This window comes from Oncorhynchus nerka, linkage group LG7, assembly GCF_034236695.1.
Source record: "Oncorhynchus nerka isolate Pitt River linkage group LG7, Oner_Uvic_2.0, whole genome shotgun sequence".
Taxonomy (NCBI): domain Eukaryota; kingdom Metazoa; phylum Chordata; class Actinopteri; order Salmoniformes; family Salmonidae; genus Oncorhynchus; species Oncorhynchus nerka.
The window spans coordinates 75,548,988-75,566,762 of NC_088402.1; the positions used below are offsets into that span (position 1 = coordinate 75,548,988).

The 17,775-nt window shown below is 47.4% G+C and overlaps 1 protein-coding gene across 1 annotated transcript in view; it reads left to right on the forward strand.

Moving 5' to 3' along the window:
- Positions 1 to 17,775, forward strand: part of LOC115125041 (plexin-A2-like) — a 522,986-nt gene that overhangs the window by 291,214 nt on the left and 213,997 nt on the right. The window contains exon 6 of the mRNA XM_065020830.1: positions 6,517 to 6,640. Within this exon, the coding sequence (XP_064876902.1) occupies positions 6,517 to 6,640 (124 nt within the window). The remainder of the gene's footprint in view (positions 1 to 6,516; positions 6,641 to 17,775) is intronic.

Genomic DNA, 17,775 nt, shown 5'->3' on the forward strand with positions numbered 1-17,775 from the left:
TGGAGCATAGGTTTGGGTTTTGCTAGGGTGTGGTGGACGGGATGGAGGATAGGTTTGGGTTTTGCTAGGGCGTGGTGGACGGGGATGGAGGATAGGTTTGGGTTTTGCTAGGGCGTGGTGGATGGGGATGGAGGATAGGTTTGGGTTTTGCTAGGGTGTGGTGGATGGGGATGGAGGATAGGTTTGGGTTTTGCTAGGGTGTGGTGGATGGGGATGGAGGATAGGTTTGGGTTTTGCTAGGGTTTGGTGGACGGGATGGAGGATAGGTTTGGGTTTTGCTAGGGCGTGGTGGATGGGGATGGAGGATAGGTTTGGGTTTTGCTAGGGTGTGGTGGACGGGATGGAGGATAGGTTTGGGTTTTGCTAGGGCGTGGTGGACGTGGATGGAGGATAGGTTTGGGTTTTGCTAGGGTGTGGTGGACGGGGTGGAGGATAGGTTTGGGTTTTGCTAGGGCGTGGTGGACGGGGATGGAGGATAGGTTTGGGTTTTGCTAGGGCGTGGTGGACGGGGATGGAGGATAGGTTTGGGTTTTGCTAGGGCGTGGTGGACGGGGATGGAGGATAGGTTTGGGTTTTGCTAGGGCGTGGTGGACGTGGATGGAGGATAGGTGTAATCCCATGACTCTGTAATGACCATGGTTGCGGGTTCGATCATATGTTTTGTTTTAACCCTATCACAAACCTTAACCCTTACCTTAACCATTCAGAACGAGTCCCTAAATTTAACCCGTAACTTCTAAATTTGACGTTTGGCGACATGGAACAATACGGAGCAGCAGGAGCAACCCAGGGTGTCAAAAATACTTCAAAATGTGTAGTTTAGAGAAACGTGGATAAACATCTAATTCTGCAGTGAGACTGTGAGAGCTTGTTGAGTATCTGGGTGTTCTGGAGGGAAATGTAGCTCAGCAAAGCACAGCATCTCAGCCCACAGCAGCTCAGCCCACAGCAGCCCAGCACAGCACAGCAGCTCAGCCCACAGCAGCTCAGCCCACAGCAGCCCAGCACAGCACAGCAGCTCAGGGTTGTTCTCAGTAATCATTAAAGATGGCAGAGTGTGATGATGTTATCTGTGCGTACTGGGAGCTTTGCGCAGTCTGCCTCACTACATACATATACACAGAGTCCCCAGACACGCAGTCCATCCAAGCAGCTGAGGCAATACAGACAGTACATTAGATGTATCAGAGGAAAGGAGACAGCCGATCCTGTGACATAACAGATGATGCAGTAGACCTACTTAATCTTTGGATGATGGACCTGTTGTTATATTAAACACCATCAAATATTCACTATACATACAGTATCCCTCCCTCCCTCTCTCCCTTTTTCTCTCCATCCCTTCATTCCTTTCACTTGCATCTGATATTGTTCATCTAAACTCCTTTCACCCCTCCAAGGGTATGGTGGTTCGCTGTCCGATAACAGTAACGGATGGAGTGAGAGTGAGAGGACATGCCCATTTTAGAGATGTCTCTCCCCACTCCCGTGTCTTTAAACATGGTACTTGGAGGGAAGGAGCTGCAATCAACCAGCCTTCGGCCATACCACTCTGCCCAGGGAGGAGGTTAGGGAGGAGGGGAGAGGTGGGAGGAGAGGTGCGGAAATCTCCGCCTGTCGCCTGCCTCTCCTGTCAGGGCCAGAGAGAGAGAGACAGCGACAGAGATGTGCACGTGCGTGTGTGCGTGCATGTGTGTGTGTCGGGGAACCAGCCGCGGCAGAGACGATAGCGTAATTGCCTGTCTAGAGCAGAGGGAGGCTAAGAGGCGGTGGTAGAGGACCTAGAGGTTAGTCCGCCATCACCATTACTACCCCCCATAAGGAACTAGTGCCTTAGACCTCTGTGTCTCAATAGAGCTCACACCACTGACTGACTGACAGAGTAGCAGACTGACTAGCAGACTGACGGACTGACTGACTAGCAGACTGACTGACAGACTGACTAGCAGACTGACGGACTGACTGCCCAGCAGCCTGACGGACTGACTGCCGAGCAGACTGACTGACTGACTAGCAGACTGACAAGCAGACATACTGACTGACTGACTAGCAGACATACTGACAGACTGACTGACTAGCAGACTGACAGACTGACTGCCTAGCAGACTGACAGACTGACTGCCTAGCAAACTGACTACTGACTGCCTAGCAGACTGACGGACTGACTGCCGAGCAGACTGACGGACTGACTGCCTAGCAGGCTGACGGACTGACTGACTAGAAGACTGACTGACTGACCAGCAGACTGACTGACTGACTAGCTGACTGACTGACTGACTAGCAGACTGACTGACTGACTAGCTGACTGACTGACTGACTAGCTGACTGACTGACTGACTATGACTGACTGACTGACTGACTGACTAGCTGACTGACCGACTGACTGACTGACCAGCAGACTGACTGACTGACTGACTGACCAGCAGACTGACTGGCTGACAAGCAGACATACTGACTGACTGACTAGCAGATATACTGACTGACTGATTGGCAGACTGACGGACTGACTGGCTAGCAGACTGACGGACTGACTGCCTAGCAGACTGACAGACTGACTGACTAGAAGACTAACTGACTGACTGACCAGCAGACTGACTGACTGACTGACTAGCTGACTGACTGACTAGAAGACTGACTGACTAGTTGACTGACTGACTGACTAGAAGACTGACTGACTGACTGACTGACTGACTAGAAGACTAACTGACTGACTGACTGACTAGCTGACTGACTGACTGACTGACTGACTAGAAGACTGACTGACTGACTGACCAGCAGACTGACTGAGGACTGCTCTACTTCATCACTTTGGACAGGGCTTAGCTTACAGACCTGGCCACGTAGTGCTGTCGTGCTGCCTGTACTGCCTTCAGCTGCTCTGGAGAGCTATTCAATGCCTCACCACACTGATGGGATGCTAGAACAAGGCTCTATAAGTGTGTGTGTCTCTGTGTGTGTCTCTGTGTGCATGCATGCATGTGTGTGTGGGGCTGTGTGTTTAGTACAGGGCTCTCCAACCGTGTTCCTGGAGAGCTACCCACCTTTAGGTTTTCGCTCCAACCCCAGTTGTAACTGATTCAGTTTATCAACCAGTTTATTATTAGAATAAGGTGTACTAGATTATGGTTGGAATGAAAACCTACAGGACGGTAGTTCTCCAGTAACAGGGTTGGAATGAAAACCTACAGGACGGTAGTTCTCCAGTAACAGGGTTGGAATGAAAACCTACAGGACGATAGTTCTCCAGTAACAGCGTTGGAGTGAAAACCTACAGGACGGTAGTTCTCCAGTAACAGGGTTGGAATGAAAACCTACAGGACTGTAGCTCTCCAGTAACAGGGTTGGAATGAAAACCTACAGGACGGTAGTTCTCCAGTTAGAGGGTTGGAATGAAAACCTGCAGGACGGTAGTTCTCCAGTTAGAGGGTTGGAATGAAAACCTACAGGACGGTAGTTCTCCAGTAACAGGGTTGGAATGAAAACCTACAGGACGGTAGTTCTCCAGTAACAGGGTTGGAGTGAAAACCTACAGGACGGTAGTTCTCCAGGAACAGGGTTGGAGTGAAAACCTACAGGACGGTAGTTCTCCAGTAACAGGGTTGGAATGAAAACCTACAGGACGGTAGTTCTCCAGTAACAGGGTTGGAATGAAAACCTACAGGACGGTAGTTCTCCAGTAACAGGGTTGGAATGAAAACCTACAGGACGGTAGTTCTCCAGTAACAGGGTTGGAATGAAAACCTACAGGACGGTAGTTCTCCAGTAACAGGGTTGGAATGAAAACCTACAGGACGGTAGTTCTCCAGTAACAGGGTTGGAGTGAAAACCTACAGGACGGTAGTTCTCCAGTAACAGGGTTGGAGTGAAAACCTACAGGACGGTAGTTCTCCAGGAACAGGGTTGGAGTGAAAACCTACAGGATGGTAGTTCTCCAGTAACAGGGTTGGAATGAAAACCTACAGGACGGTAGTTCTCCAGTAACAGGGTTGGAGTGAAAACCTACAGGACTGTAGCTCTCCAGTAACAGGGTTGGAGTGTCCTGGTTTAGTATGTGTGCATTCCATACGGATCCCATTAGGAATCTGAGTGATCCCACACAAAGTGGTGGAGAGACTGAGTGACAGGTTAGTGGAGGGAGGGAGATAGGGGGGTGTGTACTTTAGTCAACATTCAGAAGCATGCACTTCAGCTAATGAGATAGTCAAGAGGTCAGCCTCTAACTACACATAGATAATGGCTGTCTCCTGAAACCATGGCAACAACTCCCCCCCAGCAAAATCAATGCAGGGCTTTTTGTCAGCTTAATGACCTCTCAGGTTGGTCTGTCTAACTGTACCTGCTCCATGAGGTATGAATAAACCAGCACCCTCACTGCCTGCCTCCCTCCCTGCCTGTCCATTTGAAGTATTTTATTATTTGGTCTAAATAGGAAGGAAAATGCAATCACGAGGATACACTTTATTACATCCACTGTATATCGACACACCGACAGAGCATTGTGCAAAAAAAACAACCTTCGCAATATAAACTGGAATTACATGGGTCTATTACTGAAGAGGCTGTCTGTCACGCCCTGGCCTTAGTATTCTGTGTTTTCGTTCTTATTTTGGTTAGGCCAGGGTGTGACATGGGGATTTATGTGGTTTGTTTTGTCTGGGGTTGTTTGTAGGTATGGGATTGTGGTTAGAGTAGTACTCTAGGTAAGTCTATGGTTGCCTAGAGTGGTTCTCAATCAGAGGCAGGAGTTTATCGTTGTCTCTGATTGGGAACCATATTTAGGCAGCCATATTCTTTAGGTCTCTTGTGGGTGATTGTTCCTGTCTTTGTGTTTGTGGCACCAGATAGGACTGTTTCGGTTTTTTCACGTTTCTTGTTTTGTAGATTGTTGTATTTTCATCCCTATTAAAGATGTACAAAACTAACCACACTGCATTTTGGTCTGCCTCTCTTTCCCCAGAAGGAAACCATTACACTATCACTGGCAAACATGGTAACCAGCCAGGCCTCTTAGAATAGACATAGTAACATAGTAAAGGTAAAGCCGGGACACTCAAATTAGTATATGTTAAGTTTGGTATGGTTACCTAAGGGATGGGTGGGTGTATAATGGGAACATCCACAAATGAATATATTCAACACAAAATGTAACATATCATACTAAATGGAGTGTCTCGGATTTTATATACAGAATAATACAAAATGCTCTGAGACCAGGTTGTGGTTACAGACCCAACATTACATAGTATGCCTTCCTAATAATACACAAAGTAATCAAAACAAGGAAATGCATCACTCTAACATTTCCTGAAATTATGAATAAGATACTAATGACTTATATAAGCAATATAACAATGTAGCTGTACAAACTATGGTATAGGGGAATGATGAGCAGACAAGAGGCAAGCCGTAATTTCAAATAAAACTTGAGCGAGCTGAGATGGACGTAGCCTATGTGCCTATTTGTTCAGCACTTTTAAAATGGACAGCGACAAATTTTAGAACATGGGCTGTTCTTACAGTTTTCTCCCTGTACACCCGTCCCCCCTCTCCTTTCCTCCCTGTCCCTCTCTCCTCTCCTCCCCATCCCCCTCTCCTCTCCGTCCCCCTCAACTCTCCTCCTCGTCCCCCTCTCCTCTCTTCCCCGTCCCCCTCTCCTCTCCTCCCCGTCCCCCTCTCCTGTCCTCCCCGTCCCCATCTCCTCCCATCCCCTCTCCTCTCCTCCCTGTCCCCCTCTCCTCTCTTCCCCGTCCCCCTCTCCTCTCCTCCCCGTCCCCCTCTCCTGTCCTCCCCGTCCCTCATCTCCTCCCATCCCCCTCTCCTCTCCTCCCTGTCCCCCTCTCCTCCCCATCGCCCTCTCCTCTTCTCCCCGTCCCCCTCTCCTCCCTGTTCCCCTCAACTCTCCTCCCCATCCCCCTCTCCTCTCCTCCCCATCCTCCTCTCCTATCCTCCCCGTCCCCCTCTCCTCTCCCCATCCCCCTCTCCTCTCCTCCCCATCCTCCTCTCCTATCCTCCCCGCCCCCTCCTCCTCCCCATCCCCCTCTCCTCTCCTCCCCGTCCCCACTCTCCTTTCCTCCCTGTCCCTCTCTCCTCTCCTCCCCATCCCCTCTCCTCTCCGTCCCCCTCAACTCTCCTCCTCGTCCCCCTCTCTCTCTCCTCCCCGTCCCCCTCTCCTCTCCTCCCCGTCCCCTCTCTTCTCCTCCCCATCCCCCTCTCCTGTCCCCCTCTCCTCCCCATCCCCCTCTCCTCTCCTCCCTGTCCCCCATCTCCTCCCATCCCCCTCTCCTCCCCATCCCCCTCTCCTGTCCCCCTCTCCTCCCCGTCCCCCTCTCCTCCCCATCCCCCATCTCCTCCCCATCCCCTCTCCTCTCCTCTCCTCCCCATCCTCCTCTCCTCCCCGTCCCCCTCTCCTCCCCATCCCCATCTCCTCCCATCCCCCTGTCCTCTCCTCCCCATCCCCCTCTCCTGTCCCCCTCTCCTTTCCTCCCCATCCCGCTGTCCTCTTGTCTGTGTATACAGGTGTTCTCAGAAGGACCGCTGTGAGCGTGCAGATGAGCCGTACCGTTTCACTGTTGCTCTCTTTCAGTGTGTGAAGGCCACGGTGTACCCAGACAGCATTGCAGTGTCAGAGCCCAGCGTGCCAGTGAGTTAACGCAGACACACACACACACACACACACACACAAACACACACTCTCCCACTCAACCACACCACACTACACTAGCCCTACACACCGTCAACATCCACCTGGTAGTTATGGTATCATCTGAAACCAGGTTTTTACAGACCTGGATCTCTGTCTCAATCTATTCCAGAGCAATAGTGTATTGTAGATGAACACATATGCATAAACATCATCCTCTGTGTCTGATAAGTGCACTGTGTGGGTGTATGTGTGTGCATATGCTTCCCCTGTGCCCAACATTTTGTTTTGTGTGCCAAGATGTGTATGTGGGTGTGAAAGTATAGTGTACTGAGTAGTACAGTAAGTCAACATGGGCAGACTGAAACAGACAAGCAGGCCCTCTGTAAGAGCTGCTATTGTCTTCTTTTTTATTCAGCTCAGTAATGCATGCAGCCACGCACACACACTTTCACGCACACACACTTTCACACACACACACTTTCACACACACACAATAACACTCTTAGGTCGTGCTCTACTTGGAACAGCAGCACATGGGAATACAGACACCGGTCCCTCCTGACAATGGTCTCTAAACCGTCTTTGGTAGTGTTGTCACTATACCAGTACCACGATACTAGGACGAAAGGAGGCAAAGAAAACAAAATATGAAGCGGACTTAATTTTTGCAAGATATATCACACAATAATTTACATACAGTATGTTTTATAGGACCATAGAGTTTAGCCTGCTTCATTTTTTATTTTCTGCCAAGGACAATCTGGAATCGTGACAACACTGGCCAATGGGCTTTTCAATGTCTACTCTACATTTCATTTGTCATATTCCCAGCAGCACAACAAAGAACCCTGCATTTTGTTCCCGCGTCAATATTGTCCATGTTGTATACTGATGTACACCGTTCAGGCATTACTATCACTGTAACAGGTGAGCCATCATAGTTCTACCTCTAACAGGGGTGACCATGGCCCTAGTTCTACCTCTAACAGGGGTGACCATGGCCCTAGTTCTACCTCTAACAGGGGTGACCATGGTCCTAGTTCTACCTCTAACCGGGGTGACCATGGCCCTAGTTCTACCTCTAACAGGGGTGACCATGGCCCTAGTTCTACCTCTAACTGGGGTGACCATGGTCATAGTTCTACCTCTAACAGGGGTGACCATGGCCCTAGTTCTACCTCCAACAGGGGTGACCATGGCCCTAGTTCTACCTCTAACCGGGGTGACCATGGTCCTAGTTCTACCTCTAACCGGGGTGACCATGGCCCTAGTTCTACCTCTAACAGGGGTGACCATGGCCCTAGTTCTACCTCTAACTGGGGTGACCATGGTCCTAGTTCTACCTCTAACCGGGGTGACCATGGCCCTAGTTCTACCTCTAACCGGGGTGACCATGGTCCTAGTTCTACCTCTAACCGGGGTGACCATGGCCCTAGTTCTACCTCTAACAGGGGTGACCATGGTCCTAGTTCTACCTCTAACCGGGGTGACCATGGCCCTAGTTATACCTCTAACCGGGGTGACCATGGTCCTAGTTCTACCTCTAACCGGGGTGACCATGGCCCTAGTTCTACCTCTAACAGGGGTGACCATGGCCCTAGTTCTACCTCTAACAGGGGTGACCATGGCCCTAGTTCTACCTCTAACCGGGGTGACCATGGTGCTAGTTCTACCTCTAACCGGGGTGACCATGGCCCTAGTTCTACCTCTAACAGGGGTGACCATGGCCCTAGTTCTACCTCCAACATGGGTGACCATGGCCCTAGTTCTACCTCTAACAGGGGTGACCATGGCCCTAGTTCTACCTCTAACAGGGGTGACCATGGCCCTAGTTCTACCTTTAACCAGGGTGACCATGGCCCTAGTTCTACCTCTAACCGGGGTGACCATGGCCCTAGTTCTACCTTTAACCAAGGTGACCATGGTCATAGTTCTACCTCTAACAGGGGTGACCATGGCCCTAGTTCTACCTCCAACAGGGGTGACCATGGCCCTAGTTCTACCTCTAACCGGGGTGACCATGACCCTAGTTCTACCTCCAACAGGGGTGACCATGGCCCTAGTTCTACCTCTAACCGGGGTGACCATGGCCCTAGTTCTACCTCTAACAGGGGTGACCATGGCCCTAGTTCTACCTCTAACTGGAGTGACCATGGTCATAGTTCTACCTCTAACAGGGGTGACCATGGCCCTAGTTCTACCTCCAACAGGGGTGACCATGGCCCTAGTTCTACCTCTAACCGGGGTGACCATGGTCCTAGTTCTACCTCTAACCGGGGTGACCATGGCCCTAGTTCTACCTCTAACAGGGGTGACCATGGTCCTAGTTCTACCTCTAACCGGGGTGACCATGGCCCTAGTTCTACCTCTAACAGGGGTGACCATGGCCCTAGTTCTACCTCTAACTGGGGTGACCATGGTCCTAGTTCTACCTCTAACCGGGGTGACCATGGCCCTAGTTCTACCTCTAACCGGGGTGACCATGGTCCTAGTTCTACCTCTAACCGGGGTGACCATGGCCCTAGTTCTACCTCTAACAGGGGTGACCATGGTCCTAGTTCTACCTCTAACCGGGGTGACCATGGCCCTAGTTCTACCTCTAACCGGGGTGACCATGGTCCTAGTTCTACCTCTAACCGGGGTGACCATGGCCCTAGTTTTACCTCTAACAGGGTTGACCATGGCCCTAGTTCTACCTCTAACCGGGGTGACCATGGCCCTAGTTCTACCTTTAACCGGGGTGACCATGGCCCTGTATTTGTATTTATTAGTGATCCCCATTAGCTGTTGCCAAGGCAGCAGCTACTCATCCTGGGGTCCAAACACATTAAAGCACTTACATTACATATAAAACAAAAGATACAACAGTACATCATATAACATTATTACACCACTACACATCTGCAATACAAAATATATCTGGCAGGGTTCTAAAACCACCGTGCCACCAATAACCTATAGCAGAGATGACCGATGGCTTTGTTTGCTCTTTTTCTTTGTCTTGTGCAAACTGAAATGTCCCCCCCCCCTTCATCTATGACAACATGACAGCAACAGGGTCACATCAGATCTGAGCATTCCCGCTGTGGCAGGAAGTTATCTCCATGACAACAAAGCCTATCCTCCCGGGCGACAGCAGAGAAAGCAGCAGGGAAAACAATCAAATTACCTTTGTTAAAAACACTGCCACCAATTAGGCAAGAGATTACAGACTCTGGCACAAAGACACCCACTGCATCACCACTGTCACAGAGAGAGAGGCAGACAGGAGAGGAGAGAAAACAGCAAGAGGAAAAACTGACTAAAAACAAACAATGCTCACAATAGAAACCTGCCAGCACATCCTGTACTGTGTGTGTGTGTTCCCAAGCAAAATAGAGCTAATGAACTTGATAAGATAGTGAAGGTTGAGAACAATACATTTAACAAAAATATAGATCCCATCCTGCTATTTTTTGGTAATTGAGGGCGTAAGAGAGAGAACCACCATGAAGTCGAAGGGAAGGCAGTAGAAGAGGTCCATACGAGGTTCATGTTAAACAGCGTGGCTTCAAAACCATGTAGTTGTGCTGTTCTGCTCTCTCTCTCTCTCTCTCTCTCCCTCTCTCTCTCTCTCTCTCTCTCCTGATCCCTCTAGCCCTGTGGTGTTTAGCGCCAGGCAGATAAAACGAAAGGAAAACTTAAAACAGCAACAGCCCAAAATAACAGCTAATAGAACATGTCTCTGAAATGCCACACTGTTAATTACCCAGGCTCCCTCACTTCACTGGCTGGAGAGCATATCACACACCCCGGTGTGCAGAATACATTTATTTATAGGCTGAGCTGCTGAGCGCTCACACTGCACTCCAGAGAGAACGACTTCAAACGCCTTTCTCTCTCTCTCTCTCTCTCTCTCTCTCTCTCTCTCTCTCTCTCTCTCTCTCTCTCTCTCTCTCTCTCTCTGTGTGTGTGTGTGTGTGTGTGTGTGTGTGTGTCTGTGTGTGGTGTGTGGTGTGTGTGTGTGTGTGTGTCTGTGTGGTGTGTGTGTCTGTGTGGTGTGTGTGTCTGTCTGTGTGGTGTGTGTGTGTGTCTGTCTGTGTGTGTGTGTGTGGTGTGTGGTGTGTGTGTGTGTGTGTGTGTGTGTGTGTGTGTGTGTGTGTGTGTGTGTGTGTGTGTGTGTGTGTATGTCTGTGTGTGTGTGTGTGTGTGTGTGTGTGTGTGTGTGTGTGTGTGTCTGTGTGTGTGGTGTGTGTGTGTGTGGTGTGTGTGTGTGTGTGTGTGTGTGTGTGTGTGTGTGTGTGTGTGTCTGTCTGTGTGGTGTGTGTGTGTGTCTGTCTGTGTGTGTGTGTGTGTGTGTGTGTGTGTGTGTGTGTGTGTGTGTGTGTGTGTGTGTGTGTGTGTGTGTGTGTGTGTGTGTGTGTGTGTGTATGTCTGTGTGTGTGTGTGTGTGTGTGTGTGTGTGTGTGTGTGTGTGTGTGTGTGTGTGTGTGTCTGTGTGTGTGGTGTGTGTGGTGTGTGTGTGTGTGTGTGTGTGTGTGTGTGTGTGTGTGTACATGTGTTTACTTGTGTTTCATGTATCTTTTGTGTTCCTATTAACTGAAGAGGAAGACAAAAACACAAATAAAATGTGTCTGTTACAGCTGGTTATTAGATAGAGTTTCCACCCACTCTTTAGTATGGTAGTGAAATACAGTAGCAACCAATTATAACAACGTAACAACACCTTTTGCATTGCTCTTGTATGGTGGCCCCAAGGGACAAACTAGCTATTCAAATGTAGTGACAGGCAGTACAATGTTAGCACACTGTGTCACCTGTAGACTGTTGAAATTTGTGTGCACTGAAATGTGAGGTGTAATGTGTGGTTGTTCCTGTCTGAGGTGTAATGTGTGGTTGTTCCTGTCTGAGGTGTAATGTGTGGTTGTTCCTGTCTGAGGTGTAATGTGTGGTTGTTCCTATGTGAGGTGTAATGTGTGGTTGTTCCTATGTGAGGTGTAATGTGTGGTTGTTCCTGTCTGAGGTGTAATGTGTGGTTGTTCCTGTCTGAGGTGTAATGTGTGGTTGTTCCTGTCTGAGGTGTAATGTGGTTGTGTAATGTGTGGTTGTTCCTGGTTGTCCATGTGAGGTGTAATGTGTGGTTGTTCCTGTCTGAGGTGTAATGTGTGGTTGTTCCTATGTGAGGTGTAATGTGTGGTTGTTCCTATGTGAGGTGTAATGTTGTGAGGTGTAATGTTGTTCCTATGTGAGGTGTAATGTGTGGTTGTTCCTATGTGAGGTGTAATGTGTGGTTGTTCCTGTTGAGGTGTAATGTGTGGTTGTTCCTATGTGAGGTGTAATGTGTGGTTGTTCCTATGTGAGGTGTAATGTGTGGTTTTCCTATGTGAGGTGTAATGTGTGGTTGTTCCTATGTGAGGTGTAATGTGTGGTTGTTCCTAGAGGTGAGAGGTGTAATGTGTGGTTGTTCCTGTCTGAGGTGTGTAATGTGTGGTTGTTCCTATGTGAGGTGTAATGTGTGGTTGTTCCTATGTGAGGTGTAATGTGTGGTTGTTCCTATGTGAGGTGTAATGTGTGGTTGTTCCTATGTGAGGTGTAATGTGTGGTTGTTCCTATGTGAGGTGTAATGTGTGGTTGTTCCTATGTGAGGTGTAATGTGTGGTTGTTCCTATGTGAGGTGTAATGTGTGGTTGTTCCTATGTGAGGTGTAATGTGTGGTTGTTCCTATGTGAGGTGTAATGTGTGGTTGTTCCTATGTGAGGTGTAATGTGTGGTTGTTCCTATGTGAGGTGTAATGTGGTTGTTCCTATGTGAGGTGTAATGTGTGGTTGTTCCTATGTGAGGTGTAATGTGTGGTTGTTCCTATGTGAGGTGTAATGTGTGGTTGTTCCTATGTGAGGTGTAATGTGTGTTGTTCCTATGTGAGGTGTAATGTGTGGTTGTTCCTATGAGAGGTGTAATGTGTGGTTGTTCCTATGTGAGGTGTAATGTGTGGTTGTTCCTATGTGAGGTGTAATGTGGTTGTTCCTATGTGAGGTGTAATGTGTGGTTGTTCCTATGTGAGGTGTAATGTGTGGTTGTTCCTATGTGAGGTGTAATGTGTGGTTGTTCCTATGTGAGGTGTAATGTGTGGTTGTTCCTGGTTGAGGTGTAATGTGGTTGTTGTGAGGTGTAATGTGTGGTTGTTCCTATGTGAGGTGTAATGTGTGGTTGTTCCTATGTGAGGTGTAATGTGTGGTTGTTCCTATGTGAGGTGTAATGTGAGGTGTAATGTGTGGTTGTTCCTATGTGAGGTGTAATGTGTGGTTGTTCCTATGTGAGGTGTAATGTGTGGTTGTTCCTATGTGAGGTGTAATGTGTGGTTGTTCCTATGTCTGAGGTGTAATGTGTGGTTGTTCCTATGTGAGGTGTAATGTGTGGTTGTTGTGAGGTGTAATGTGTGGTTGTTCCTATGTGAGGTGTAATGTGTGGTTGTTCCTATGTCTGAGGTGTAATGTGTGGTTGTTCTATGTGAGGTGTAATGTGGTTGTTATGTGAGGTGTAATGTGTGGTTGTTCCTATGTGAGGTGTAATGTGTGGTTGTTCCTATGTGAGGTGTAATGTGTGGTTGTTCCTATGTGAGGTGTAATGTGTGGTTGTTCCTATGTGAGGTGTAATGTGTGGTTGTTCCTATGAGAGGTGTAATGTGTGGTTGTTCCTATGTGAGGTGTAATGTGTGGTTGTTCCTGTCTGAGGTGTAATGTGTGGTTGTTCCTTCTGAGGTGTAATGTGTGGTTGTTCCTATGTGAGGTGTAATGTGTGGTTGTTCCTATGTGAGGTGTAATGTGTGGTTGTTCCTATGTGAGGTGTAATGTGTGGTTGTTCCTATGTGAGGTGTAATGTGTGGTTGTTCCTATGAGAGGTGTAATGTGTGGTTGTTCCTATGTGAGGTGTAATGTGTGGTTGTTCCTGTCTGAGGTGTAATGTGTGGTTGTTCCTGTCTGAGGTGTAATGTGTGGTTGTTCCTATGTGAGGTGTAATGTGTGGTTGTTCCTATGTGAGGTGTAATGTGTGGTTGTTCCTATGTGAGGTGTAATGTGTGGTTGTTCCTATGAGAGGTGTAATGTGTGGTTGTTCCTATGTGAGGTGTAATGTGTGGTTGTTCCTGATGTGGTTGTAATGTGTGGTTGTTCCTGTCTGAGGTGTAATGTGTGGTTGTTCCTGTGTGAGGTGTAATGTGTGGTTGTTCCTATGTGAGGTGTAATGTGTGGTTGTTCCTATGTGAGGTGTAATGTGTGGTTGTTCCTATGTGAGGTGTAATGTGTGGTTGTTCCTATGTGAGGTGTAATGTGTGGTTGTTCCTATGAGAGGTGTAATGTGTGGTTGTTCCTATGTGAGGTGTAATGTGTGGTTGTTCCTGTGTGAGGTGTAATGTGTGGTTGTTCTGTCTGAGGTGTAATGTGTGGTTGTTCCTAATGTTGAGGTGTAATGTGTGGTTGTTCCTATGTGAGGTGTAATGTGTGGTTGTTCCTATGTGAGGTGTAATGTGTGGTTGTTCCTATGAGAGGTGTAAGGTGTAATGTGTGGTTGTTCCTTAGGTGTAATGTGTGGTTGTTCCTATGTGAGGTGTAATGTGTGGTTGTTCCTAAGGTGTAATGTGTGGTTGTTCCTATGTGAGGTGTAATGTGTGGTTGTTCCTATGTGAGGTGTAATGTGTGGTTGTTCCTATGTGAGGTGTAATGTGTGGTTGTTCCTATGAGAGGTGTAATGTGTGGTTGTTCCTATCTGAGGTGTAATGTGTGGTTGTTCCTATGTGAGGTGTAATGTGTGGTTGTTCCTATGTGAGGTGTAATGTGTGGTTGTTCCTATGTGAGGTGTAATGTGTGGTTGTTCCTATGTGAGGTGTAATGTGTGGTTGTTCCTATGTGAGGTGTAATGTGTGGTTGTTCCTATGTCTGAGGTGTAATGTGTGGTTGTTCCTATGTGAGGTGTAATGTGTGGTTGTTCCTATGTGAGGTGTAATGTGTGGTTGTTCCTATGTGAGGTGTAATGTGTGGTTGTTCCTATGTGAGGTGTAATGTGTGGTTGTTCCTATGTGAGGTGTAATGTGTGGTTGTTCCTATGTAATGTGTGGTTGAGGTGTAATGTGTGGTTGTTCCTATGTGAGGTGTAATGTGTGGTTGTTCCTATGTGAGGTGTAATGTGTGGTTGTTCCTAGAGGTGTAATGTGGTTGTGTAATGTGTGGTTGTTCCTATGTGAGGTGTAATGTGTGGTTGTTCCTATGTGAGGTGTAATGTGTGGTTGTTCTATGTGAGGTGTAATGTGTGGTTGTTCCTATGAGGTGTAATGTGTGGTTGTTCCTGTGAGGTGTAATGTGTGGTTGAGAGGTGTAATGTGTGGTTGTTCCTATGTGAGGTGTAATGTGTGGTTGTTCCTATGTGAGGTGTAATGTGTGGTTGTTCCTGTCTGAGGTGTAATGTGTGGTTGTTCCTATGAGGTGTAATGTGTGGTTGTTCCTATGTGAGGTGTAATGTGTGGTTGTTCCTATGTGAGGTGTAATGTGTGGTTGTTCCTATGTGAGGTGTAATGTGTGGTTGTTCCTATGTGAGGTGTAATGTGTGGTTGTTCCTATGTGAGGTGTAATGTGTGGTTGTTCCTATGTGAGGTGTAATGTGTGGTTGTTCCTATGTGAGGTGTAATGTGTGGTTGTTCCTATGTGAGGTGTAATGTGTGGTTGTTCCTATCTGAGGTGTAATGTGTGGTTGTTCCTATGTGAGGTGTAAGGTTGTTAATGTGTGTAATGGTTGTTCCTATGTGAGGTGTAATGTGTGGTTGTTCCTATGTGAGGTGTAATGTGTGGTTGTTCCTATGTGAGGTGTAATGTGTGGTTGTTCCTATGTGAGGTGTAATGTGTGGTTGTTCCTATGTGAGGTGTAATGTGTGGTTGTTCCTGTCTGAGGTGTAATGTGTGGTTGTTCCTATGTGAGGTGTAATGTGTGGTTGTTCTATGTGTGGTTGTTCCTATGTGAGGTGTAATGTGTGGTTGTTCCTATGTGAGGTGTAATGTGTGGTTGTTCCTATGTGAGGTGTAATGTGTGGTTGTTCCTATGTGAGGTGTAATGTGTGGTTGTTCCTATGTGAGGTGTAATGTGTGGTTGTTCCTATGAGAGGTGTAATGTGTGGTTGTTCCTATGTGAGGTGTAATGTGTGGTTGTTCCTATGAGAGGTGTAATGTGTGTAATGTGTGGTTGTTCCTATGTGAGGTGTAATGTGGTTGTTCCTATGTGAGGTGTAATGTGTGGTTGTTCCTATGTGAGGTGTAATGTGTGGTTGTTCCTATGTGAGGTGTAATGTGTGGTTGTTCCTATGTGAGGTGTAATGTGTGGTTGTTCCTATCTGAGGTGTAATGTGTGGTTGTTCCTATCTGAGGTGTAATGTGTGGTTGTTCCTATGTGAGGTGTAATGTGTGGTTGTTCCTATGTGAGGTGTAATGTGTGGTTGTTCCTATGTGAGGTGTAATGTGTGGTTGTTCCTATGTGAGGTGTAATGTGTGGTTGTTCCTATGTGAGGTGTAATGTGGTTGTTCCTATGTGAGGTGTAATGTGTGGTTGTTCCTATGTGAGGTGTAATGTGTGGTTGTTCCTATGTGAGGTGTAATGTGTGGTTGTTCCTATGTGAGGTGTAATGTGTGGTTGTTCCTATGTGAGGTGTAATGTGTGGTTGTTCCTATGAGAGGTGTAATGTGTGGTTGTTCCTGTCTGAGGTGTAATGTGTGGTTGTTCCTATGTGAGGTGTAATGTGTGGTTGTTCCTATGTGAGGTGTAATGTGTGGTTGTTCCTATGTGAGGTGTAATGTGTGGTTGTTCCTATGTGAGGTGTAATGTGTGGTTGTTCCTATGAGGTGTAATGTGGTTGTTCCTATGTGAGGTGTAATGTGTGGTTGTTCCTATGTGAGGTGTAATGTGTGGTTGTTCCATGAGAGGTGTATGTGTGGTTGTTCTATGTGAGGTGTAATGTGTGGTTGTTCCTGTCTGAGGTGTAATGTGTGGTTGTTCCTATGTGAGGTGTAATGTGTGGTTGTTCCTATGTGAGGTGTAATGTGTGGTTGTTCCTATGTGAGGTGTAATGTGGTTGTTCCTATGTGAGGTGTAATGTGTGGTTGTTCCTATGAGAGGTGTAATGTGTGGTTGTTCCTATGTGAGGTGTAATGTGTGGTTGTTCCTATGTGAGGTGTAATGTGTGGTTGTTCCTATGTGAGGTGTAATGTGTGGTTGTTCCTATGTGAGGTGTAATGTGTGGTTGTTCCTATGTGAGGTGTAATGTGTGGTTGTTCCTATGTGAGGTGTAATGTGTGGTTGTTCCTATGTGAGGTGTAATGTGTGGTTGTTCCTATGTGAGGTGTAATGTGTGGTTGTTCCTGTGTGAGGTGTAATGTGTGGTTGTTCCTATGTGAGGTGTAAATGAGGTGTGTGGTTGTTCCTATGTGAGGTGTAATGTGTGGTTGTTCCTATGTGAGGTGTAATGTGTGGTTGTTCCTATGTGAGGTGTAATGTGTGGTTGTTCCTGTCTGAGGTGTAATGTGTGGTTGTTCCTATGTGAGGTGTAATGTGTGGTTGTTTCTATGAGAGGTGTAATGTGTGGTTGTTCCTATGTGAGGTGTAATGTGTGGTTGTTCCTGTCTGAGGTGTAATGTGTGGTTGTTCTGAGGTGTAATGTGTGGTTGTTCTATGTGAGGTGTAATGTGTGGTTGTTCCTATGTGAGGTGTAATGTGTGGTTGTTCCTATGAGAGGTGTAATGTGTGGTTGTTCCTATGTGAGGTGTAATGTGTGGTTGTTCCTATGTGAGGTGTAATGTGTGGTTGTTCCTATGTGAGGTGTAATGTGTGGTTGTTCCTATGTGAGGTGTAATGTGTGGTTGGTGAGGTGTAATGTGTGGTTGTTCCTATGTGAGGTGTAATGTTGTTGTTCCTATGTAATGAGGTGTAATGTGTGGTTGTTCCTATGTGAGGTGTAATGTGTGGTTGTTCCTGAGGTGTAATGTGTGGTTGTTCCTATGTGAGGTGTAATGTGTGGTTGTTCCTATGTGAGGTGTAATGTGTGGTTGTTCCTATGTGAGGTGTAATGTGTGGTTGTTCCTATGTGAGGTGTAATGTGTGGTTGTTCCTATGTGAGGTGT